The 25,897-nt window shown below is 35.8% G+C and overlaps 3 protein-coding genes across 4 annotated transcripts; 2 read left to right on the top strand and 1 right to left on the bottom strand.

Moving 5' to 3' along the window:
* Positions 1-3,848: 3,848 nt before the first annotated feature.
* LOC147761766 (uncharacterized) lies at positions 3,849-9,509 on the top strand. The gene is made up of 2 exons (XM_087013009.1): positions 3,849-4,440; positions 8,311-9,509. The coding sequence occupies exons 1-2, from the start codon at positions 4,117-4,119 to the stop codon at positions 8,362-8,364; spliced, it is 378 nt and encodes a 125-aa protein (XP_086869135.1). The 5' UTR covers positions 3,849-4,116; the 3' UTR covers positions 8,365-9,509.
* Position 9,510: 1 nt separating this feature from the next.
* Positions 9,511-20,634, bottom strand: LOC106156500 (CCR4-NOT transcription complex subunit 9). Of its 2 annotated transcripts, none has more exons than XM_087013006.1 (9): positions 20,528-20,634; positions 19,991-20,139; positions 14,352-14,472; positions 13,617-13,704; positions 12,964-13,070; positions 11,834-11,929; positions 11,570-11,668; positions 10,847-10,938; positions 9,511-10,626 (listed from the first exon to the last, which is right to left on the bottom strand). In XM_087013006.1, the coding sequence occupies exons 2-9, from the start codon at positions 20,119-20,121 to the stop codon at positions 10,398-10,400; spliced, it is 963 nt and encodes a 320-aa protein (XP_086869132.1). In that variant the 5' UTR covers positions 20,122-20,139; positions 20,528-20,634; the 3' UTR covers positions 9,511-10,397. The 2 variants fall into 2 exon arrangements, with proteins under 2 accessions (XP_086869132.1, XP_013387233.1); XM_013531779.3 differs by having other exon boundaries at positions 19,991-20,135; positions 20,528-20,617.
* A 33-nt stretch (positions 20,635-20,667) lies between these two features.
* Positions 20,668-25,729, top strand: LOC147761765 (uncharacterized). Its single transcript, XM_087013007.1, has 8 exons — positions 20,668-20,913; positions 21,075-21,152; positions 21,452-21,482; positions 21,880-21,997; positions 22,400-22,585; positions 23,344-23,535; positions 24,344-24,395; positions 24,855-25,729. The coding sequence occupies exons 2-8, from the start codon at positions 21,091-21,093 to the stop codon at positions 25,000-25,002; spliced, it is 789 nt and encodes a 262-aa protein (XP_086869133.1). The 5' UTR covers positions 20,668-20,913; positions 21,075-21,090; the 3' UTR covers positions 25,003-25,729.
* The last annotated feature ends 168 nt before the right edge of the window (positions 25,730-25,897 follow it).

The raw sequence follows: 25,897 nt of genomic DNA, 5'->3' as shown, positions 1-25,897 counted from the left end.
AGGCGCAATGTTTGCACTGAACTATGATCTTTCAATTCATAATTCAGTGGTTTTTGCCATGAGAGAGTATGAATTTGATAATCTCATTACTACAGTATACGGGGGAATGTTGGAAGTGAGCTTTTGATCGTGACTGAACTGTTTTGCTCTGTGTGAAAAACGTGGTAGATCTAAGGCTCGTAGTATAAATGTTTTCACTCTACAATGTTCTTTCAATTCAGAGTTCAGTCATTTTCATTAAAAAGAAATTGTGTGTTTGATAACAGTACAACTTTCTCTACGGGGAAATGTTGGAAATGTATGTGCAGCTACGTACTGTAAGTCAACAGACTGCTACCCCCGCGTGAATAATCCGTCAGAACGGTTTATTCACGACGGCGGTTTCTTCACGTGACACCGGGACTCCAGACTACCACCAGCTGGGCCATTATACCGGTGTATAAAGCAAGCTTGTTTACCATACTTTCTTTGTTTACACAGGCACACTGTTGTGGGCTATACAGGCTTGAATACAGACAATAATTCACAGATGGGGGTAACACGTACCTTTTAAAGGATTTGCGTCTTGCCGTCAGAATGGCCTGAACGGAACATATTCTTCAGAAAACATGCCCAACTAACGATATCTTTATCCAAATACACAAATTAAAAGCTCATTACTTGTACTTGTATTTTCAACTTTTCATCATCAATGTGTTACAAAGACAAAGTTTAAATGAATTGAGTCCTTTTTCCTTTGGTATGTACAGTAGGCTACACTTTAAAATAACTGTATTAATGTATAACTTGCCCTCATTAGTAAAAAATCATTGAACATTATTTGAATTAGAGCCTTAAAAAGTCCTTGGAAGCCAATTAATGTTCTTATGTGTCTGTATGAATCCTGGCCAGTAGATTCTGTGATAGAGTTGTTGGAATGATTAAATAAAACCAGGGGCACAGTGATTTACAGTGACCCAACATTGAGCTAAAGGCAAAATAATTTTGTTTGGAATCACATAGGTAGTAGGGCACTGTAATTACACGTCTGATGCACAGGCAGACACCCTGAGCTTCAGAGATAACCTGACACTAATCTCTTCACTATAGCCTATCTTCATCGTTAGGCAAAAGCCAATATCTTAACTTGTGTCTTGTGTGCAGTAATTCATAATGATTTAGTTAAATTAGTTCTTATATGTACACTTGACCATGAATTCAGTTTAAAAGGGTTCAAAATTCCAGACAACTGTCGCCCTGGTAGAGGGTAGTTGCTAAGTGCGCTATATCAGGTTGACTACATATAATACATATTATAATATTTATTCAAGAGTTGACCCAGTAGGAGCTCCTTTCACAAAAAACTGGTTGTTGTTCAAATAACCGTCTCGGGCTAGCCAGGGGCGAATCCAGCTTATTACCTCCCCCTCCTGAATTTTTTTCTTTTTTTTTTTTTTTTTTGGTATTTTAGATGGCAAGCGGTGCTATTTGGTACGGTTTAGTAGGCCTAGGCCCCGCTATAAATCAGCTAGTCAAAATTCTAATTCCAAGAGGGGAATATTAGTGTGGGTTTTTTTCAGAAACCGAAGGGGGGCTCAGGACCCCCTGGCCCACCCCCTTCTAAAGCCGCCACTGAGGCTAGCTCAGGTGATCGACAGTTCTGTATGATATTGATTTTTTCAAGTTATAAAACGCATAATGCCACTCCCGTTTACCTTGCAATTGTTTGCACGTGACCTTACCGCAGCCCTTTGAAAGTACAGACTAGTGTTACAGGCATATTTTATATGGGAAGTTCACATAGATTAATTTTCCAAAAGAAGAAGTAGAGATTATCTCATATTCGTGAATCATTGCTCGTCTCGCCGCTGACGTTGCTACGCTGCGTTGTTTTAAGCCGTTTTTTATTTAAAGGTCTCGAATCACGATTCATTATGGGCGCATTCAGAACATATGATCCGCGAACTAACTGATCCGCCGATTAAATATGGCCGACTCCGCTTAAAAGCAAGTCTCTTAATCCCCTAATGGTCGCCCTGCCTCCACAAGCGCCCTTCAACGGTATACGAGGTTCAATTGCAAGGTCCCTGCAGCGGCGGCTCGTGCAGAGGCGGAGAGGCCTTTGGGAGAATAGTGGGTCAGCCATATTTAGTCATACACAAATTATGTAATACTAGTCCGCGGATCATCTTGTTCTGTATGTGCTCTTATACTGGTAGGCCTACCGGGCATTTCAGAAGGATATATTGATTTCGGGAATTTTCATTGGGTTTTTTTTTCTTCTTTTGTTTGAAATGTTTGACTTAGAACGGATAATTAAGAAGCTTTGCAGAATATTTAGGCATTTCTTAATTTGTACAGAAGGCCTTTGAGTGAGTGAGTGACCGTTCGAAGGTAAGGACGCGAATTTTTCTTCTTCTTCTTCTTCTTCTTCTTCTTCTTATTTTGGTTAGAAGATGAATCGGCCTTACAAACCAAATGTATTAGAGCATGAAATAAATCATATAGCGCTGATGCCGGTCATCAGAAAATACAAAATGCCACTAGTTTTGACCTACTGTCCATGCAATGGCTCTTGCATCCTATGTCACTCTTCTTTGACTGTTTACCAAGATGATAAGTGGTTTTCACTTGGGAGCCCTGGTGATGTGAATTCCTGAAGCATGGAGCCTTCTTTAAAGATGCATGTAATTTTTGCTATATATTTTTGCCACAAAAGCCAACCAAATGCCAACATATAATTTCAAGTAGTATAACTAAGAGAGTTACCAAATGGCATTGTATAATTTTACCTGAAAATGATGTTTGAATGGATTTTTTTGCTAGCATTTTATGCTGTATGTCAATGGGGCAGAAAAGTAGGTCACGAAAGTAGGTTAAATTTTTGACCAAAAATTTAAAGAAAGGAGCAGTCTAAAGCTCTTTTACGGCTGATCGAGTGATCTATTCAGTTTATCCCTTCGCATGTCGAATTCATTTGAGTCGTATAAGAAACTAGTAGTAGCAAAAGTGGTTTACATGTGTTAACGGGAATCCACGCTCCACCGATGCTCGATCTGTTCGTATGTACCTTTAACGTCCTTTTGCTAATATCAACCTGCAAACTGTGTGATGCACTGCAAAGTTAATTCGCTGTACGGTTCAAATCCCTTAAACAGTGTGTTGAGGTGAAGGGGGCTTTAATTTTTATAGATTTCTTTACAGTTTTAAAAACAGTTTACAGTACATTGCCTTCATTTCTGCCTAGACGGTATTGAATTCCCTGTTTTCACAAAAGTGTTTTTGTTTAGTAAATACTGTTGAAATTTTTGTTTTGCTTTTTGGTGTCTGTGTTCCAGCTAGGTTTGCTGTCCAGTATTTTAAAGCTAAATTAAGGCTTGAAATAATTCTACGTACACTTTATGAAGATGTCACAGTCGCAACCTTAAAGGGATAACAACATATGTATACTGTTCTTATAAGACTCATATATTTCACAATAAATACATTGTAAACAACTCAGTACTTCATTTCATTTCACCACCAAAACAGCGGTTATGGCAATAATTCAGCAACATGTGCGTGAACCTTCATAGATTGCTGTACCTCTGTAATTTCTTAAGAGCTTATTACAAAACGAACTTTTTAGAAAAAAATTAACATGGACTACTTAAAATGTCGGAATGGATTCATTTACCATACGTAAGTATGGGAAAACCCATTCACCTCATTCACATTCACATTCACATCCATTTCCCAAAAAGAACAGTTGTTATCCCTTTAATATACCTGTACTGACCCTTTTTCCTTAAATGGTAAATACATGCAGGTCGCTGACGTTTTTTATAATCCTTCACAGAGGATTTCACGTGAATCGGTGACCCGTTTATTTTCACCTAATGCCGGTGAAGCATTGAAGGGTGGTCTCTGAACCTAGGCAGGTCATGTGACTTAGACTGAATCGGATTGGAGGGTAAGGGACTCAGCGCCACTGTTTTATATAGGTCTATATATACCGTACATGCACAGAGACGTGCAACTTGAATGCACACAGCTCGCGTCTAGTAGAAAAATATTAGGCTACTACAAATACGAAGAGGGCAAAATTGATCGGAACTTCATCTAAAATTAACACGTACTATTATTACAGAGGGCACAATGGAAGTAGACCATGGCAAACACACAAAAAATATTCTGGAAACAAAAAAGGACTCAAAAAGTGACACCAGCAAAACAGTGACCCTCTGTTTTCTGATCGTCATTTTGATTATGACTGTGTTATACTTAAAGTTCGGCAGGAACATGGAAGTGACGATCCTGCTCGAAGGCGACGACGTTCCTGGAAGACATCATTTGTTACGCGGTGGAAATGGCGATAAAACCAAGATGCTGCCCAACGACTACCAGAATTTTGAAATGAATAAAGAGATGAAAGTGAACAGAAGTCTCTTAGATGTCATTCGCGGACCCCGGAGACAGGAGGTAGGTTCAAACATCTGTAAGGTATAAGATCCAGTAGATGCATAATATAAATTATTATATGTTATTATGCATTATGATATTAGGATTTAGATATAAGACAATATAATACAATACAGTTTACATTATGATTTATATCAGGCCCATAGCCAGTGGGGTTCGGGGGGTTCGAAAGAACCGCCCCTTTTGCTGGGAAAAGGTCCACTCTGGGTAAAATTTTATCTAGGTACATGAAGTTTTTATGGAAAAGGGTCCACTTTTTCAGAAAAAAAAAAAAAAAAAAAAAAAAAAAAACTTTTGAAATTGCTGGCTACGGGCCTGTATATAGAGGTAGTCTTTCAATTCTTAAATTAAAATTTATTTGAGAGAGAAAGGGAGAGAAAATGAGTTAGGGGCAGTATCATAATCTGGCGTTCTGTCATCAGAAATATAGCTTCTGGTGCCCTTTCTTACCGCGAAAATAAGAGAGGGAGGGAGGGAGAGATATCAATGCGTTATTCTCATGAACTATAATATCAGTCCCATTTAATTTTTCATAAGAGTGAAAAATAGTTCCCAATCACATTGATTAGACCCCGGAGGAGGTAGGTGCAAATACTTGTAAGGTTTAAGATCCAGTATACGCAGGATTTAAAGAATTGTACCTTCTGTCAGGGTGGCAGATTATATAGGGAAAAACGGAAACATCAACAGAACCAAATGACTGTCTATTCATCTAGAGACATATCTGTTGATATCTGTGAAAATCGATATGTCGATCGGACCACACTACCCGTTTTCAAGGTGTGTATCAGTACGCGCTTCGAAGTAACAGACGCGACGCCGCTCTTGCCTAGTACGCGATGTGATAGTGATGATTCTCAGCGGGGTTGGAAAGTAGTGCATCTCATCTCAAAATTTGTTTCCGAGGTATATGTAGATACTGTGAAGTGTGAAATGCGTACACCTTGAAAACGGGTAGTGTAGTCCGATCTACATGTACCGGTGAAGTCGGGATCATTTGGTGCCGAGCCTGGTAGTTGGGTAGGCCTGAACTTGCTGCGCGTACGCTGACATACCCTACGTCGCGGTCGAAATTTTCAAAGTTATGTGATCTTCGCGGAAATCCAAGAATTGTGATTTATTCTATGCAGAAGTGCCTAGTGAAAAAATAATAAGACATGGTAGCAGAGTTTATTAAGCGTTTCTAAATGTGCGATTTACCCAGAATAATGACAATGGATACAGTTTACACAAGAAGTTGTCTTATAGAGGGCGTCTTTCGATTTAATTAATTAATTAATTAATTAATTAATTTATTTATTTATTAAAGTGTCGCATATTCTTAAAACATAAAATACAAAAAACAGTATAAAATAAACTACTAATTAAAAGAATACCCAGCCATATTTGGCTTATGAGACACAGTTAAAAGATTTCCGTCTTTTAAACATTTTAAAAACTGTCTTAGCTAATAGAAACTGGTGTTCGCAATTCATAATAAAAACAAATTTTTCTGTATCACTATAATTGCTAAAACATGGATTAAGATAGTGACATTGATCTAAAAGTTCTTGTCGTAAATCTGAATAAAAAGGACATATTAAAAGAAAGTGAATCTCATCTTCTGTATTTTTTCTATCGCAATAAAAACATACTCTTTCATTTAAAGGGGTTCGTATAAAACGGCCAGATTCTACATGTAAAGGTAGACTGCCACAGCGCAACTTAGCTAAAACGCTACGGTAAGGTCTTGGCATTGCACAGTGAAGATATGTCTCCGTTTTCAAATCTTTTTTGAAGGATCTATAATGTCTCAGTTTATTTCCATTGGGGTTTCCTTTGTCATTCCACAATTTAAAAAACCATTTCTGTTCGTAAAATTGAAAAAGAGACCTTCTAATCTCTTTTTTAGCGTTTTTATTTATTTTTAAATTTGAGAGAGAGAGAGGGAGAAAGAGAGAGAATTAGGGGCAGCATCATAACCTGCCGTACTGTCATCAGAAATTTATAGACTCCAATGCACTTTTATACTGCGTAAATATGAAAATAGAAAAGTGCCAAGTTCTTTTATTTCCGATTACCAAGCTAATTATCTAATATCAATTCAAATCGACAAACTGCATGCCAACGCTTTGGTTAACACAGGTGTCGTCATATCTTGGGTATCAAAATCTCTTTTATCCAAATTAGGAAAAAAAGATGACATTCATACGAAAAACTGCCATTGAAAGAAGTTTCAGTTGTTGATGGAACTGTGATTAAAATTCTGGGAAAAGTAGAGTTGCCTCTTTGCTTTGGAGGTGTGATCATAAAACATAAAGTCCACGTATTAAGTCAGTTGCCGAGAGGTTTGATATTAGGCACAGATTTTGAAAAAAAAAAAGGCACAATGTAAATATCGATATATCGTCTGATAGCATGGCATTGCCCGATTATGATTTGCTCTTACCCTTGTATCGTCCACCTTTATTAGTTTAAATACGTGACTTTAAAGCAGAATTTATGTCACCCAGATTTAATTCCAGTGAAAATATCACATTCGTCATCTAAATTGCTTTAGATGAGGAATGTGAAATTTTCATTGGAATCATGTACGAATTCTTGAGTCAAAGAAAAAACTTATCGGAGCGAAAGGTTTGGTTTCCATTGATAAAAAAAATGCTTACAGAATAATGAATCTTAGCGATGAAAGAATTGTTATCCTCAAAAGAACAACAATAGCTGTTGCGAGTCCAGTAAGTCTGAAAAGCGTCACTGCTTTAAATGAAATGTCAGAGGGTAACACAACGCAAAAAGGTGACAGTTTATAGGATCAAGAAGCATTGAGAAATGCAGATGAATTAAATATAAACTTTGCCGATTCATACTTGAATTAAGGTCAAAAACAACAGCTGAAAATATTGATAGGACATAATCATGATGTTTTTGCTAACAATCTTTCAGAGTTAGGTTCAGCAAATATGCATAAGCATCGAATTGACACAATAAATGATGTTCCTGTAAAACAAACATTTTATCGTACGTCACCAAAGTTCAAAAGTGAAATTGTCAGGCAGGTAAACGAAATGTTAAATTGCATATGATGATTAAAACGGAATCAAATGAGTAAAGGGAAAAGGAGTTATTTAGTGTAACTAAAATTTCTTATAGTCAACAAGTGTAAAAATTGTTTTCATGGTATGAAAAGATGTAACATGTCAAAGTCACATATAGTTCGATCTGATTGGTTAATTTATCAATAGATTTGCAAGTTTCTGGCACGTGTTAAACACATGTAAACTAAGGATGGATATGGTCCAAGCATTAGTAATTCAAAATAATATTTTGATATTTTAAATTAAAAGCAAGTTTCTTAGAAGTTACCTAATAAGGAAATGTTGAATGGTGGTTTGCAACATGAGAATGGAAAATTCCTTGTAATCGCGCAAAAACAATGGAAAGAAAACAAGTAAATGCATGTACGTAGAAATAGAATATAAATACTTGGTGAAAATGTATGAAAAGGCAGTCGGTGAATAAATGTCCGAAAGCTCCAGATCGTCGTTATTTGTCGCTATAACAGAGAGAGAGAGAGAGAGACTCAAACAGAGAGAGAGCAACGCATTATGCTCGTGCACTGTAATACCAGGCCCGTAGCCAGGGGGGTTCGGGGGGTTCGAAAGAACCGCCCCTTTTGCTGGGAAAAGGTCCACTCTGAGTAAAATTTGATCTAGGTACATGAAGTTTTTATGGAAAAAGGTCCACTTTTTCAGAAAACGAACCCCCCTTTTGAAATTGCTGGCTACGGGCCTGAATACACTGTATCTTTCCCATTTTATAGTACCCAATCAGATTGATTATTTAAATTTAGGATTCTATAAATAATGCTTGTCGTTTTTACTTATATTATAGGTAAAGCCTGTGTATGCAGAGCGGAGGATTGTCAGTAGGCTACAAGTCACGTAAAGTCAGGGCAATCTTACCTATGAAGTGGCCTCAATAACAAAGATAGAAATATTCATCGGAGGCGATATTTGGGACAGCAATAACCAGTCAGCCATCTATAGTTGTCATTTTTACAAGGATAGATCAGAAGTTAACTCTAGCGACATATCAATCATTCTTGAATGCTTTGTACATAGTTTGCATGAGAGCGTTAATCAAACCTGGATCATATGCAGGGGCGTAACCAGACCTTTAAAAATTGTACGCACAGATTTTTAAAATTCCCAGCAAAATGTAGACTAACGCAAGAGATGAAGGACAGCGTAATGATCATGCCTGTGACCTCATTTGCACCTCGTTATTGGGGTTGGGTGTTAAGCCGATTACTGTGATTGCACTTAAGGGAAATCTCCCACAGAGTTGGATCGTTCCACCTAGTGCGATGGATTTATCTGATTGCTCCCTAAATTGATATATCAGAAGGAATGGAACGAGCAACATATAAAATATAAGATAAAAGTTATTTAAATGTAATATGTTACGAAGGTCTTCGTCTTCGTAAGCTGTTGACAAAATGAGCCAAGTCCTCCGTTCTCAAGTTATATACTAAGTGTTTTTCTATGGTAAGGTATAGTCTACAGTAAATTTCCATATGCTTATATAATAATAATAATTAGAGTACCGTGTCCAAATTTCCATAACTATTGGATATTCATTGCAAACAGAACATGGTTTCATGTATAGAGCTTGCGGTGGGAATAGTCCTGGTTTTGTCTTGTTTCGCATGTTATTTATTTATATACTCATATTTGTCTGTGTATTTTTTTAAAATTTTTTTGTTGAGGGGGAAGATGTCCCCGAAGCGTCCCGCTGAAGCTGTGCCCCCCCCCCCCCCCCCACTCCTCCGTGGAGAGATTTTCTTAATGTTTTTAAATGGGCTTCGATTTACAACAGCTGCAGACGTAGATCTATAGCCAAGCACCGTCCAGACAAGAAATATGAAACCTTGTGAAATCTTATCTGGTCTTTATTTTGAAATGTTATTTAAGACTGCAGTGTAAAGAAGTTTGAGCTTATTTTTTCATGCTTTTTGTGCATTCAATTAGATGAAAGCATCATCAATATCCTGGGCATTTTTTGCAAAATAAATTATATTAAAACGTCAAGTAACGCAGTGTCATAGTTCTGATTTATTCCGTAAATGAGTCACAATTAACACTAATGTGCATGTATTTTGGCGGTTGGGATGTCGATAGAACTGTTGAAAAAATATCCCAACTAGTGCACATATGAAGTGCACAGATCATACAGAACGCAAAGCAGAAAAGCTCGTCTGTGTAATTAACCCACCAGGTAGCAGCACCTTCCGCCAGGCGATCTCAGGGACGGAAGTTTTTTGTTCATGAAAATGTTATCGTCTTGTCTACATTTTTACTGACCCACTTGTGTATCGGTCCACTGAATCTGTTGTAAAACATCCATAATATATAAAAAAATGGCAGAAAAGCTCCACTGCAGAACTTATCAACCACTAATAAGCAACTTGATATCCTTCGCCATCTATACAGACAGCGTTACCAAGGATGTGCGCCTTTGTCCTAAGAAAAGTCCAATATCATCCTCCCGATTTCTTACCCAGTCACTTACACAAAAAAGTGTCATTTTTACGCGTCCCCAGCAAAGTGTAAGGGGACAAAGTACTTTATCTCAGTCAGCTTACATAGAGAAATGTAGACCCCAAAGGAAATCAGTTTATTCCTAAGGCTGCAAGTTTCAGCAATTTGAAAATACTTTTTTTTAAACAATCTGTGGCACAGACTAAGTCATAGTTGATCAAACCTGCTTACAAGTGTGGCAGTATCATTTCAATTGATATCAAAGTCAATTTTACCAGAAATAAAAACAAATGAAAATAAGCAATAAAATAAATAAATGAATAAAGACTTCCAATGTAAATTACATTGACCAAATCATCATCAGCATCAAACCTAAGCCAGCTTTTCTATCTACCCCCCCCCCCCCCCCCCGGGTCTACAGATCTCTCTCCTTCACTGTCATTGTGGAGGCATAGGAATGGACCCAGGGGCCATACCACTGTGTGATGTGGGGGTCCCCGAGCCCCCCTGGGCCCCTGGGGAGGGGGCAGGAACCCCAGTGGGGGATTCCAGATTTTTCAATAACTGCTGTAGCCATCTTTTCGTCGAGTTGTCGTCTTTGAGGCAATTAACAAAGGTGATGTCTTTTAACTGATCTGGAAGACATTGTCTCAGCGCCTCTTTGGCTCTGAAAGAAGAAAGATGTAAAGGAGAAACTGTGCCAATATTGTTAACTGTGTTTCAAGGCCTTATTGCATGTTAAGACACAAAAAAAAAAAAAAAAAAAAAACTTGTTGATGAAATAAAAAACAAAGCTATTATTACTATACTGTACAAATAACCATTTTATAACAATAACACATATTTGTGTCTTAAGAATAAACACTGATAAAAATGTCATAACTCACCTTGGGTTGTCTGATAAACGTAAATAGCACCTCACTACATGTTTGAGTAACCTTGCTGACTGGTCTTTAGCTAATTGAAGGACCATCTTGCCCTGAGAATGAAAATAATTACATAAATAAATTCTCTCTATTACTTCAAGGTACTCTCCATGAGATTTACTTGCCAAAATGAATTTACCCGTGCAAAATAAGCAATTTCTTCGCACTCATGAGTTAAATCTTCCCCTTTCAGCACTTGGACTCCACCTTTGATAAAACTGATAAAGACTGATTTTAGATTACAATGACCAGCAGTCATAACAACAGCGACCATTTACCTTGAAGCTCCAATGGAAATGTCAATATCAAGTAAACTCCAGAAAAAAATGTAAGCGGTTAAATCAATTTCAGGGCATATGTCAGGGGCGGATTTAGGGGGTCTTCTGGGTCTTCCGGAAGACGGTCAGACTTTCAAGTTTACATTTACTAATTATTTCTGTCGGAAGACGGTCAAAAAATGGAGGATGGATCAACAAAGATAATTTGGAAGACTGTCAGAAAATAACTCTGGATCCGCCCCTGTATGTTAGGTTTTATAAGAAGCTGTGGATGGCAAAAATAAGCATTTTGGGAATTTGCACACAGAGGGCATCACCCCACCCCACCCTCGTTTTTAGGCTTGGAAAATGATGACAAAAAATGGACAACTTCTCATTCAACTTCCTATAGGGAAAAAAAACTTACCAGAATCATTGCAACATGTGAGAATCTTTCATAGGTTTGGCATATGTATGACAGGCCTGTATCGTCTAAGAGTATTTTCTGTAAGATAAATGTGGCTACCTGAAAAGATTAATAAGCAATTAATATTAAATTCATATAAATTATGTTAAGAACATGGACAACCTTACGGAAAGGTACTTCAAGTTTTTTTTTTTTACTCTTACTTTTCTGACAGAATGAGAGAGAGAGAGAGAGAGAGCGCATAAATACCAAAATAAAACTCACTGTTTTAGATAATTCACTCCCGGATTCCATAATCCTTAGACATAATGGTATAATTTCAGTTGTAAGCAGAAAATTAATCACTTCCTGTTCATCAGTCTGAAATAGAACAGAATTCTTCCTTGACCAAAGTTCTACGCACATTCAAATTGCATTAGATAAGCTAAATAATGATGGTGCTTCAAAAATATATATATTATTCTTATACTGGGACTAAGATTAGCAACCGATTTCCATTGCAGTCTCAACCTGAGACCTTCCACTCATATGGGAGGGCGTACTGGAGACAATTCCTAGCCGTATGACAACAGATCCTAATAAAAGGTCTCTGGCTGATCCATATTTCTCGTTCTTTTTCCTACTGGATATACATATTCACTCATCAACCACGGTGATTCACCTAGCACAACAGCCTTTGCATTTTTCTATAACTTTTCAAAACAGATTTCGATTCGATGTAATTTTTGTCTAAAATGGAACTGTTACAAGATGCACATACTAGTAACCCTCCTGTAAGTCCCAAGCTGGTTTTCCCTTAGGTTTCAAATGACAAGATACACAAGATTTCATTTACAGTGATACATGGAATAAATAGTTATATACAGGAGACTGACTGTGTCAGATGTGATTTATGAATCTCATCAGACAAACACCATTGTGCAATGAAGGTCTCTATGGTTAATTTGCCTATCCAGTTGCGACAACTTTGACTTTTTTTTCTAATAATTGTGATTTTTTTTTTTTTTTTTTTTTGTCAGCCAAAAAAAATGTTTCACATCTTAGAGAGCATTCAGAACAGTGGACTAACAGATCCGCGGATCAAATATAGCAACCCACTAAAAAGCTTGCTCCTTAATTCCCGATTAGTCACTGAATAGATTCCCTGCAGGGATTACGCAAGAAGCATTAAAGTGGATCATCCATATTTGATCCACGGATCTGTTAGTCCGCCGTTCTGAATGTGCTCTTATGCAAACTGCATTTGAGGGAAAGTATTGAGACAAAAGAAGCTATCTGACAATCTTCTTGTGATTAGGTTGGAAATATAAACTGCATACACAGATAAAATAGTAAGGTTCTAAACTCAAGTGCCACAACACAAATGGCACAGCGACCTATCAAAGCAATCTTACCTTGACCAGAGCGCCGATGACCCCCAGACTGGTCAGCCTGAGGTATTCGAAGGGACGGGTTTTGCTGACTGTGTGGAGGAATGGGTACAGGAACAGTGGAATGTGGGCTGAAATACAGACAATTCAGATTTAAGAGATATACAAGAGTATAGTGATCAATGCGTTTGACTTTTCCAACCACTGGCACTTTTACCAATAAGATAATTGTGTTTGGATTTGGGTTTCAAGACGACAAAGCAGAGCATAGAATGCACTGAAGCATGTTAAAATACAGGCAAGCAGTGAAATATAAGTGTTTTTATCCTATTGTTCCAAGTCACGGTGTAAATGTATGTCAACTATCTTAAGAAAACCTTGAAATAATGGCTTTTATGTGAAGTTGCCTTCATACTAGCTATTTTCCGATTTTATAAGTTTATCTTTTTCCTTCTTTTTTGAAATGAGGTTTGTCCATTTTTGGTCACAGTATGCATCTTAAACATTTTAGCCCACAAGGGAAAAAAAAAATTAGCCAACATGGGTTTGATCAAAATAATTCTGTGAGTTTTCACACACACGTCACTACAATATAAACAAATACACCAATAAACTAGCAGTGAATCCAGTTCACCAGCTTGATATGGCAATTAAGTATATCACAGCTTTACAATCACCTTTGAGAAACGCTGATCTGGTTTCTGGATGGGAGGCCACACACTGTAGCAAAGCTAGTGCATTACACACTCTATTAGACTGATGAGCCTGCAATGAAGAAAATAATTTAATACTGGATGCTGAAACAGGCAAGATTGATTTTACTGATATTGGTTCAAACTATTCTCATTTTTTTTAATTTTAAATTTATAACTATAACTGAATCCTATATGTGGCAAAGCCAAAACATGCTCAATTTTTGAACGGCATTTACAAGATTTAAAGATTTGATATAAATGTACTTACTAAAAATAAAAAATAGTTAGGAATCAAATAAAAGGAAAAAAAACAGCTTGTCAATCTTTTAACAAAATTATAACAAAAATCAATCTTAGAAAAAAGATGTTATATTTCCCTTATTTTATTTTGCAAAATAAAGATTTTCCATTAAAAAAACTATGATTTGACTAAAGCAAGGTTTATAACTGAGCTTGCCTTCAGCAATAACTGTAAAGCCCCCTTTACACTGGACAACATCCTTTCTGCGTCCCATGGTACGACCTCATTTGAGAGTAAAAAAAAAAAAACTTCATGTGCCTACAACTGGCTGATCACTGAGCATTCATTCTGCAACCAAAGCGATACTTGTGCCTCCTTTCTACGACCACAGCAATACCAGTCTCCTGGTCACCTAAAGGACGCAGAAAAGACACCGCCCAGTGTAAAGGGGGTTTAATACAAACATGGTCACTTACTGTTAGATGTGGTGGATTGATGGCTGGGTAGATGTTGATGATCTCCTGTAGAAGAGCCGCTATCGTGCCAAAACTATGCCACAGCATTGGGGCCAGGTCTGGCACCACCTCACGCTTTTTGCTGAAATATATCATAGATAGATAGATAGATAAAATATTCAAACATGAGCAGAAAGTACAAAGTATTCTCACAAACCAGAGAATACACTTAACATATATACAATCAGCATAGCAAGAGCAAATTCAAAATTGTACTCATATCATAGATGGACAGATAGACAAAATATTCAAACATGAGCAGAAAGTACAAAGTATTTAATATATACACTTAATATATACACAATCAGCATAGCAAGAACAAATTCAAAATTGTACTCATATCATAGATGGATAGATAGACAGATAAAATATTCAAAATTCAAAATTCATTCCAACATGAGCAGAAAGTACAAAGTAATTTTACAAACTACACTTAATATATACACAATCAGCATAGCAAGAACAAATTCATTATTATACTCCTGTTGGTCGAGTCAATATGGCCTTAATACATGCTAATAAAATAGTAACACAATGTTAGCATTAGGAAAGTGCATGTGATACATTTACAAACAAGGTCTTCTCCAAAGAGCCGTTTAACCATCATTTGGGTGACCCTTGGCCTCAAAAGACAGCCTATATTTCCAAAGGTGGAAATACCAGGTTGGTTTGTTGGACTCCCTATATATCAATGAACAAATTAAAATTTCACATTTTGGACTCCCTGTATCCCAAATCCACCGGAAACCCCCTATTTACAAAATACAGGCAGAAACCAGAGAAATGTCATACAATTTTAATATGATGATAAGTAGTAAGACTTTATCACTTTTTGAGTTTTTATCATTTCTCATTCCACCAGGAGTCTGTAGGAGCAACAACTTATATTTTCAATATATATAGATCTGTACAATGATATGGAAAACAGGGGGAATGTTTCAACTCAGAAAAGATCTAATTAAGTCATGCCAAGCAACTCAACCCGACTGATAAGTAGAAGGGGACAGGCGTTAAAACATTACATTCATTTGTCTTCTCGATCAAAGTTATAAAACTGTGATTTTGTGTTAATGCCATTACCAAACCAGATTCTCTAACAAGGCAGCAAAGCTGTCAAATGTACAGACAAAAAGCAGGAAATAACAAAATAGGCTACTGTCAATTCTGATGCAAAAGTACATTATGTTAAACTGCAAATTCAACATCAAATTTTAATTATGCTCAACAGGTAATACCAATGTAAGTAAAATGTGAAACAAGCATAAGGCTTCAGGCCCATGGGAGTTCAAGTTCACACTTTGAAAATGTAAAACTTCCAGAAAAAGAAGTCAATTAGACTGCTTTTCCAACTCAGGCTGCATTTTAGTCCTGTATTTCTTTTTTGAAAGTTTGGCAATCATAAGTAACATGGTTTTCCCATAATGGTCATCATGGCAGCAGCACCCAAAATTGTGTTTTCTTCTATTCTGATGCAGTATTACATAATGGTTAACAGCATAATGACAATCAATTTTTAATAACAAAATATATGTATCATGGATTTTCAGAAAATGTGACTAGCCTGGGTCTTCAAGCCTGTGGAACTTCAAAGTCACACCTTGAAAATGCCAATATGTGAAAAATTAAATTTTCACAAAAAAACTGTTTATCTGGCATATTGCATTGCCTACTGAAGCTGTATTTTAGTCCCATGTTTCTTTCCTGTAAGTTTGAGAACAGTAAGTGACATGGTTTTTCTTAAAAGGTAATCATGGGAGCAGTGCCCAAAATAGGTTTTTTTCAAATTTTGATGCAATATTACATAATGTTTAACAGCATAATGACCATCAACTTTTAATAATAAAATATTAGTATCATGGATATTCAGAAAATGTGACTAGCAAAGGTCTTCAGGCCCATGGAACTTCAAAGTCATTACTTGAAAATGCCAAAATGTAAACAAGACAGCACTGTTCTGAAATGTTTTTTTTCCCATTTTTAACAATTTTTAACATAAAATTAACAGTTTACTGCCATTTTTATATGATCAACTAAGAAAATTGATGAGATGAGAAAAGTATCAATAGAGCAGTGTTAAATGTCCAATTTCTTCCATTCTGAGATTCTGAACATAGTGAATGATTGAATCTGACAAATTGCAATGACATGAGTTTATTTCCATTTTTGAAACTTTATTACACAAAACACGATAACATGTTTACCATCATTTTTACAAAATCAACTAACAATGTTGTAAAGATGCAGGAAATGTCAAACAAACACTTTCACGTATCTTATTAGTTTAATAATGAGACTGTTAACATGCCTAAAAATTGAATCTGAGGAAATGTGAAAAAACAGCATACCTTCTAAAATAATGGCACAATTATGCTGATTTACAAACTCAACCTGCATTTTAGTAAAATTGACCACTCCTGTGACTTTCATGACAATTGGCCCATCTGTTTTTCTTATATTGTGTTTACAGTGTTGCATATATGCTGAAAAGTGAAAAAACAGCATAACTGCTAAAATAGTGGCCCGATCATGCCGATTTTCGAACTTGATCTGCGTTTTAGTAAGACTGATTACTCCTGTGAGTTTCATGACAACAGGCCTATCGGTTTTCCTTGAAATGTGTTAACAGTGTTGCATATATGCTGAAAAGTGAAAAAACAGCATAACTACTAAAATAGTGGCCCGATCATGCCGATTTTCGAACTTGACCTGCGTTTTAGTAAGATCGATTTTTCCTGTGAGTTTCATGACAACAGGCCTATCGGTTTTCCTTGAAATGTGTTAACAGTGTTGCATATATGCTAAAAAGTGAAAAAACAGCATAAATTCTACAATAATGGCCCGATCATGCTGATTTTCGAACTTGACCTGCGTTTTATGAATATTAGTCAGCGCTGTAAATATAAAGCCAAAAAGTAAAACTGTCTTCCACTTATGGTGTTAATGCTGAAAGTGCACGGCGACGGCGACAGCGACGGCGACATGATCAGCGACGGCGACGACAGACGCAGGTGATGGCAATATGTACAGACACATCTGTGTCTGTACATAAAAATACAGAAAATGCACAGCACTTCTGGTGGATGGGAGTATAAAATCACATCTTGAAGATGCTTGTGTTTGAAAAATAATTTTAAAAAAATTTTAAATAAAATGTAAAAAATTCCAATAAAGCTGCTATTCAAACTTTTAATCTAGCTGCATTAACTTGATATTAATAACCCCACCAAGTTTGAGAAAAATAAAGCACTGTTATTCATCTATAGCATGTTGGCATAACACATTCTTTTTGTTGTAAATTTATTTGCAATGTTAAACACCATTTATCTGCACAATTATCACCAAATCCTAATTTTGTGACACAGTTAAGAGAGCTAAACCTATGGGACTTTACAGGGAAATATCAAGGAGTGTTTTATGTAATCTCATTTAATGGCCAATTGAAAATTAATGAGTAGGCAAGTGACTTTATAGACCTTAATTTAATTAGTGATCACCCAAGGGACAATTTTATAGACTGTCATCCATACAGTACCATCATATAGCACAAAGGTGTTGCATACATGCTGAAAAAAGGGAAAAAACAGCATTACTTCCCTAAAAATGACCCGATGATGCTGATTTTCAAACTTGACCTGCGTATTATGAATATTCATTAGTTCTGCAAGTTTCAAACCAAAAGGTAAAATGGTTTTCCACTTATCATGTTATCAGTGTTGCATATATGCTGAAAAAAGTGAAAAACAGCATAACTTCCCTAAAAATGACCCAATCATACTGATTTTCAAACTTGACCTGCGTAATATGAATATTCATTAGTTCTGCAAGTTTCAAGTCAAAAGGTAAAATGATTTTTCACTTATCATGTTATCAGTGTTGCATATATGTTGAAAAAAGTGAAAAACAGCATAACTTCCCTAAAAATGACCCGATCATGCTGATTTTCAAACTTGACCTGCGTATTATGAATATTCATCAGTTTTGTAAGTTTCAAGGGAAAAGTTAAAATGGTTTTCCACTTATCGTGTTATCGGTGCTGCATATATGCTGAAACAAGACAGCACTGTTCTGCAATGGATTTACTTCCATTTTTAAAACACTTTTTTAACATAAAACAAAATAAACAGTTTTCTACCATTTGTATATGATCAACTAAGAAAATTGATGAGATGGGAAAAATATCAATAGAACAGTGTTAAATGTCCTATTTCCTCCATTCTGAGATAATGAATATAGTAGATGATTGAATCTGACAAACTGCAATGATATTTGTTTATTTCCATTTTTGACACTTTATAACATAATACACAATAAAAAGTTTACCATCATTTTTACATAATTAACTAACAATGTTATTAAGATGCAGGAAATGTCAAACAAACACTTTTACATATCTTATTAGTTCAATAATGAGACTGTTAATATGCCTAACAATTGAATCTGAGGAAATGTGAAAAAACAGCATAACTTCTAAAAGAATGGCCCGATTATGCTGATTTTGGAACTCAACCTGCGTTTTAGTTAGTTTGACTACTCCTGTGAGTATAATGACAATTGGCCTATCTGTTTTTCTTATATTGTGTTATTAGCGTTGCATATATGTTGAAAGAAGTGAAAAAACAGCATAACATCCCTAAAAATGGCCCGATCATGCTGATTTTCAAACTTGACCTGCGTATTTTGAATATTCATCAGTTTTGTAAGTTTCAAGCCAAAAGGTAAAATGGTTTTCCATTTATGGTGTTATCGGTGCTGCATATATGCTGAAAAAAGAGAAAAAATAGCCTAAATTCACTAAAAATGACCCAATCACGCTGATTTTCGAACTTGACCTGCGTATTATGAATATTCATCAGTTCTGTAAGTTTCAAGCCAAAAGGTAAAATGGTTTTCCACTTATCGTGTTATCGGTGCTGCATATATGCTGAAAAAAGTGAAAAAACAGCATAAATTCCCTATAAGTGACCCGATCATGCTGATTTTCGAACTTGACCTGCGAATTATGAATATTCATCAGTTCTGTAAGTTTCAAGCCAAAAGGTAAAATGATTTTCCACTTATCGTGTTATCGGTGCTGCATATATGCTGAAAAAAGTGAAAAAACAGCACAAATTCCCTATAAGTGACCCGATCATGCTGATTTTCGAACTTGACCTGCGTATTATGAATATTCATCAGTTCTGTAAGTTTCAAGCCAAAAGGTAAAATGATTTTCCACTTATCGTGTTATCGGTGCTGCATATATGCTGAAAAAAGTGAAAAAACAGCATAAATTCCCTATAAGTGACCCGATCATGCTGATTTTCGAACTTGACCTGCGTATTACGAATATTCGTCAGTTCTGCAAGTTTCAAGCCAAAAGAAAAAACAGTTTTCCACTTATCGTGTTATCGGTAAGAGTGCACGGCGACGAAGGCGACGGCGACGACAGACGCAGATGATGGCTATATGTACAGACACATCTGTGTCTGTACATAAAAATGATCTTAGAAAACAGTCCCGAGTAGGACAGCCTGGTCATACCAAATGAGAAATGATGTCAATGCAAGGACCTGATATACTACTTACCCCAGAAAGTATATGTACACATTAATTTGTATTACCTGAGTTCCAGTAAAGCATTTTCTCTAGTGTCAGGACTAGCCAGCTCTACAATCCACTGGTAAATCTTCTCTCTGTCCACCTGTTGTAACACTGGAGGCTGTGGCTGCACCGGGGTCTGCACATTCATCATGATTTTGAATACGTCTGCCTTATTAGAAATGAAAGAATTTAAGTAAACTGACTAACTCACAAAGTTGGGCGTGAAATGATAAGGAAGCAATTATGGATGTTATTCTATATATTATACGATGGAGGGAACATCATTTTTCCCATGGCGTGGAGACTCATAGCCTATCACATTTGGAGCACAAGATAATTTAGGTCTTGCTAGCGGTTAGTGCTTTGCATACAAAGCCGAAAACCGATGCAATTCCGTACGGTTGACGAGTTGTGTCATCAAATTAATATTAGCAATGATCATTGGTAAGGTTTACAAATTCCGAGGAACTAAATGTGGCTCTAATTTGAACATATATGTTAAATTGTGCACCCTTATAAGAAACTCATCTTCTCAATCTCATATTTGAATTACTTACCGATAATTTGCAGCTATTTGAGACTTACTATTTACAAACGTCTAAAATTTTCAATATGGCGACCTCCAGCGGTCTTTACAAGATAAGACATGCTGGAAGCTGTAGAATATTTATTGATGCCTTGTCAAACCCAGGCAATTTGATGGTATATGAAGAATTTTGAATTTTTTATTTTTTAAAGATTTCAAAATTATATGAATATGTATATTTGATGGATTCAAACCTTTCCCCGACTTTGTATTTTATTGGAAATGTTCTTCTGTAAAGGAGGTATGATTTACTCACCACGAAGTTGGATCGTCTGTTTGCTGGGCTTATATTTGTGTGTTTAACTTTAATTTGTTGATTTAGAGTACTGTGGATGAAAATTTTGATTTTTAGAAAAAGTATGTATTTTTGTTTATTTAAGGTGTTCTTACATTGTTTATCTTAAAGACGCGATAAGTTTTTTAAACTGTGCAACTTAGTATTAAGACGACCAATTTAAACGTAAAACTGTAATTGTTGTTGTTTCTCCAGCATGATGTACTATTAAGTCTTCTTGTAGTACTACCAAAGACAGCATGTCTGAGATAGAACAAAAAGAAGAAAAAGGAGCAATTGTTTCTGAGGTTTTACATGATGAGTACGTACGTTTCTTTGTCAGTGTGTTGATTTTTTTTTAACATCAAACTTACTTAAATTTGTCTGAGAATAACATTTTATATGATTAATTTTAATGATTCTCTGCAGTCATCTGGGGATTGCATAAATTAGTTTTAATCTATTCAGATACAGCTAGTGAATCAATGAATATTATCCCCAAACTCTCCCACCCCAAGTGATAGAAGATACTGGTAAATCCGATTTTTGATTAACAGAAACATTTCGACTTTGCTGTTCAAAACGTACACAAGACTATAACAATTTTTCTTTGCACTCCAGAGTTGGCAGTCCTAAAAGAAGAAAACTGGATGTAAGCAATACCATAATTAAGATACAAAGAGTTAATGAACCTGCTATATATATATATATATATATATCCAACTGGCATGTTTTCAAGAAGTATATGGTTGATTCATGAATTTTTATCTTTATTTCAAGTTTAAATTTAATTTTCCTTGCATTTAAAAACATCAAACAACCAGACTATCCTCATACTTTTAATAATAAAGTTCATTATGTCAAGATTATTGTTATTATCATTCTCATATTATCATTTCATATCAAGATTTATAATAATAATAATAATAATAATAATAATAATAATAATAATAATAATAATAATAATAATTATTATTATTATTATTATTATTATTATTACCCTAATGATGGTAGTAAAATTTATTATTCATTTATTTTCATATTTTGAGGGTGAAGGATTTGTCCTCCCAAGCACCCCAGATATCCCAGTTACTTCTGTTCTCTATCCTGGTAATTGTGATAATAGAGGTATGGAACAAGAGTCTGCCTCATGTGATGAAAAAACAGGTATTTTTCATTCCAAATCTCATGCACTTTTCTCTATCATTCTGATTTTTTTTTGTGTGTGTGTGTGTGTGTGTGTTTTTATTCAACTTTAATCATGTAAAATATATTTAAAAATTTAACTATTAAATTTTTGTTGCTGCTTTTTTTTTTGTGTCAGTACTGTGTATATCTTTGTGATTTTTTCACTGCATAACTCTCAATTTTCACTACATAACTCTATTTCATATGATAAAGAGAAAAAAAATCTCCCCTCCCCCCCCCAAAAAAAAAAAAAATTAAGAGCTACATGTACTACAGTGCTAAGGAGTATTTGTTCCATGTCAGACTGTCAGTTTTTTATTGTAGATCTGGGTTTTTAATTCTTAGGCTAATGCATACTTTAATCTTTTTTTTTCCTGTAAGAAATGGCCAGTAGCTCTAAAACCACACCCCACCAAGGTGATGGCCAGTGTAGTGTCCAGGAGAGGTCAGCAAGTCAGCACAGCAGATTAGATGATAACTGTGGACAGGACGATGGCCAGTTAAAGGGGACATCTTCAGCTGGACCACATCTGCTTGAGAATGATGGGGGCTGTAGCCAGTTTGGTGGTATGTGGCATGAAGCTAAGGCCTCTAGCTGAGGTGGGGGGTGGGGTGGGGTGGGGTCAGGGGTCAGGGGTTGCTGGCTACGGGCCTGGTGCTTCTTGTTCAGACTCATTACAGTAATGACTTGATATTTTCAATGGAAAAATTTATCAGTCTTTCAGATACATTATTTTTGAATTGGAAATAATATTTCTGCATAGCACTTGTGATGCTTTTGTTGTATACAACAGAACTATAAGGTAAATTGCTTTTAAGTGTTGTTGCTCCAACTCGCCAGGAATGTTTTAACTGTAAGAATTTGTGACTTAAAAAATATACAAAATGCACAATTTTCCTTGATGACAAAATTGTCATTACTGCAGTGGCTGTAAATTTATAGGGATTGAACATTTGACTGAACAGGCATCATTCAGTCTTATCAGAAAGGCTGACAGAATATATCTTGGGTACGAGTACTAATAATACCAAACAAATGATGCCATAAAACTGACATAAAAGAAATTGTATTAACTGGCTGCAAAATTCCACCAGTACATTCATTCATACTAGAACAAAAAAAAAGCATTTACATTATACGATTTTAAATATAATTCTAATTTAAAAGATATTTTTTAGAGCAGAGAAGCTATAGAAAACATTCCATTATAATGGTAATGATATTTATTTACTAGCAATAGCATAGACTGAGAACGGACAATTTGATTTACTGGGTATAGCGATTGTTTTTTTTTTTTATCCTTTGTTGTTCATTTTGTATCAAGGTGCAGTAGGGTGTGAAGCGAACAGCAAAGGTGGACGTAGCAGCCCTTGTGACAGCCAGCTTACTCTATTGACTGGTGGTAAAGTGGCCAGTGGGATGGTATTTGGTGGAGGTGATAACAGTGACAAAAAAGGACAGTTTACATGTGTGGACAGCAACATGAAACAAACCATGATGTGGCTGTTAATGAAAGGTAGATGTTTGATTTATAAATTATAGCTAATAAATAAGAGACTTATTCTGATGAACTTGGAGAAATGAAAAAATATCGATCAGTTTTATGGAATCCTCCTGAAAAATACCTTTTCAAAAATATGTGTGAACGCAACCCACCATTCCCTGATAATATAACTTAAGATGATACTACATGTGTGAACAGTGATATGATGATTTGTAAATGTCCTGTATCTAAGTTAACTTAAGAGTTAGCTCAACAATATTCTATGTACTGTAATAGTGTGGTATAAAGTGCTTCCTTCAGTTTTCATACAGATTTTAAATAAATTGATGCTGCAAAAAATAATGTTATATGACAAAAAGGAAATTGAGACATGACATAGTTTATATTATGACAAATATTTATGGCAGCATTTACAGAAGCTGGCTAACAGATCTGTGGATCAAATATGGCTGACCCACTTGAATGCTTTTTGCGTAGACCCCATGGGGAATCTGTTTAGTATCTGTTAGGGGATTATGCAGCAAGCTTTTAAGGCTCTATTCCCATAGATTTTAGATCGATCTATCCCCGTGGGGAGTCTCACTAGATTACTTTCAGATAATCCGACTTAAAAGTCCGTCCCGCCTACTACAAGCTGTAAGGGGGTAATTAACTTTGGTGTCCGCCCGGCTGACAGCTATTTAGCATGAACCCCCAGGGAGTTAGGTCGATCTAAAGTAGGTCGATCTAATCTATGGAAATGGGGTGTAAGTATCGGTAGGTTGCCATATTACATCTGTGGACTAGACCGTGAATGTTGCCTATGATGTTTGTTTTCCAGACCTTGAACAGCAGTCAAGACCACTGTATCAGAATTGGGCACAGAGGTTCAGGTGGGTGCAACAGGCCCGTAGCCAGGGGGGGTTCGAGGGGGTTCGAAAGAACCCCCCTTTTTGCTGGAAAAAGGTCCACTCTGGGTATAATTTGACCTAGGTACATGGGGATTATATGGTAAAAGGTCCACTTTTTCAGAAAAAGAACCCCCCCCTTTGAAATTGCTGGCTACGGGCCTGGTGCAATTCCCGAAGCAGTCCAAACTGTTATTGAGTGTCATTTATGTCTATTTATCTGCATGTTTTTTCATATTAATTTTGCTGATGTATTAGATGATTAATTTAAAATACTGTGGTCATTAGAACAAAGAGGGAAGAACAGAAATGTAAAAAAAAAAGGTAAAAGGTAGAAAAAAAGGAAAAACTGATGAAATAAAATATCTTTGTTATTTAGCCATATCAAAATGATAATTTTTATTCACTGAATTCTGAAAGAGGGGTCAATTCGTTGTTTTTCAGTGAAAGTGAGAGGTTTGAGGAGTTCTGCAACCTTCGCCTGGATAAGTTAATTGAGGAGGCGCAGTCTGCTGAAGCCAGCTTAAAACAACAAAAGGAAGAGCTGAAAAATAGGCTAAAGATCATCTCAAGATCTCTGCAAGATGACTGAAAGATTAGTGTTATGAGGGATGTATCATCATGAAGTAGTTTTCTTTTTGGTTGTTTTATTGATATGAGATATTTAGAAATACAACAAAGGATAAGCAGGTAACAAGGTCAACAACTCCACACCAGGCAAAAGGATTCATGATACACAGATAATTGACATGACGCTTAAACTTTCAAGATAGATGTGGATTTGCATGAAAAAGCATCCACTGATTTTTTTTGTATCAGATAATAGTTTCCATTTTTCTTTTGAAAAAATACCAAAAACAAGTTACTGTTTTCCATTCAGTGAGAGGAAGAACAACATGCGATTTTTTTAAATATATATTCTGCGCGTCAGAATATTGTATATAGCACATTTTTGTAATAAATGAAATGCAATGACTTGAAAGTGAAAAATGGACATGAAAAGAAAAACTAAACAACCATTGTAGATAGCACATGTAGCAACCATTACGATGAAAGCGTGACCAAAAAGCTGACACGAGGAAACATGAGACGGAGAAGTACAGATAAATTATACAAACTGACAAAGCAGTTTAATAAATGCCATTTTGTGAAAATCTTCATGGTTTAAAAAAGTATTTATCATATTACCACACTGTCACTATTGGTTGAAAGGGAATGCGATTCTGACAATATGTGTAGTAATGATAATCTATATGTACAACACTACCGTAGTACTGTACATGTATATTCAGGTATGCATGTATCTAACAAAGAAAAAACTCCACGTGTCTTGCATAGACATTCGTTTGTGTTATTATGAATAATTGTTTTAGCACAAGGGATTTTTATTTTTGTAGACCTCTCTTGGCTTGTCAACTTTTTACTCGAATTATTTTTCACTTCTTACAAATCTTGAGACATGGATTTTTTTTCCTTCGGCATTTCCT

Source organism: Lingula anatina, chromosome 5 (assembly GCF_051362555.1).
Source record: "Lingula anatina isolate TDL-2025a chromosome 5, LinAna3.0, whole genome shotgun sequence".
In the NCBI taxonomy this organism is placed as follows: domain Eukaryota; kingdom Metazoa; phylum Brachiopoda; class Lingulata; order Lingulida; family Lingulidae; genus Lingula; species Lingula anatina.
This window is presented reverse-complemented; position numbering and strand designations above follow the sequence as displayed.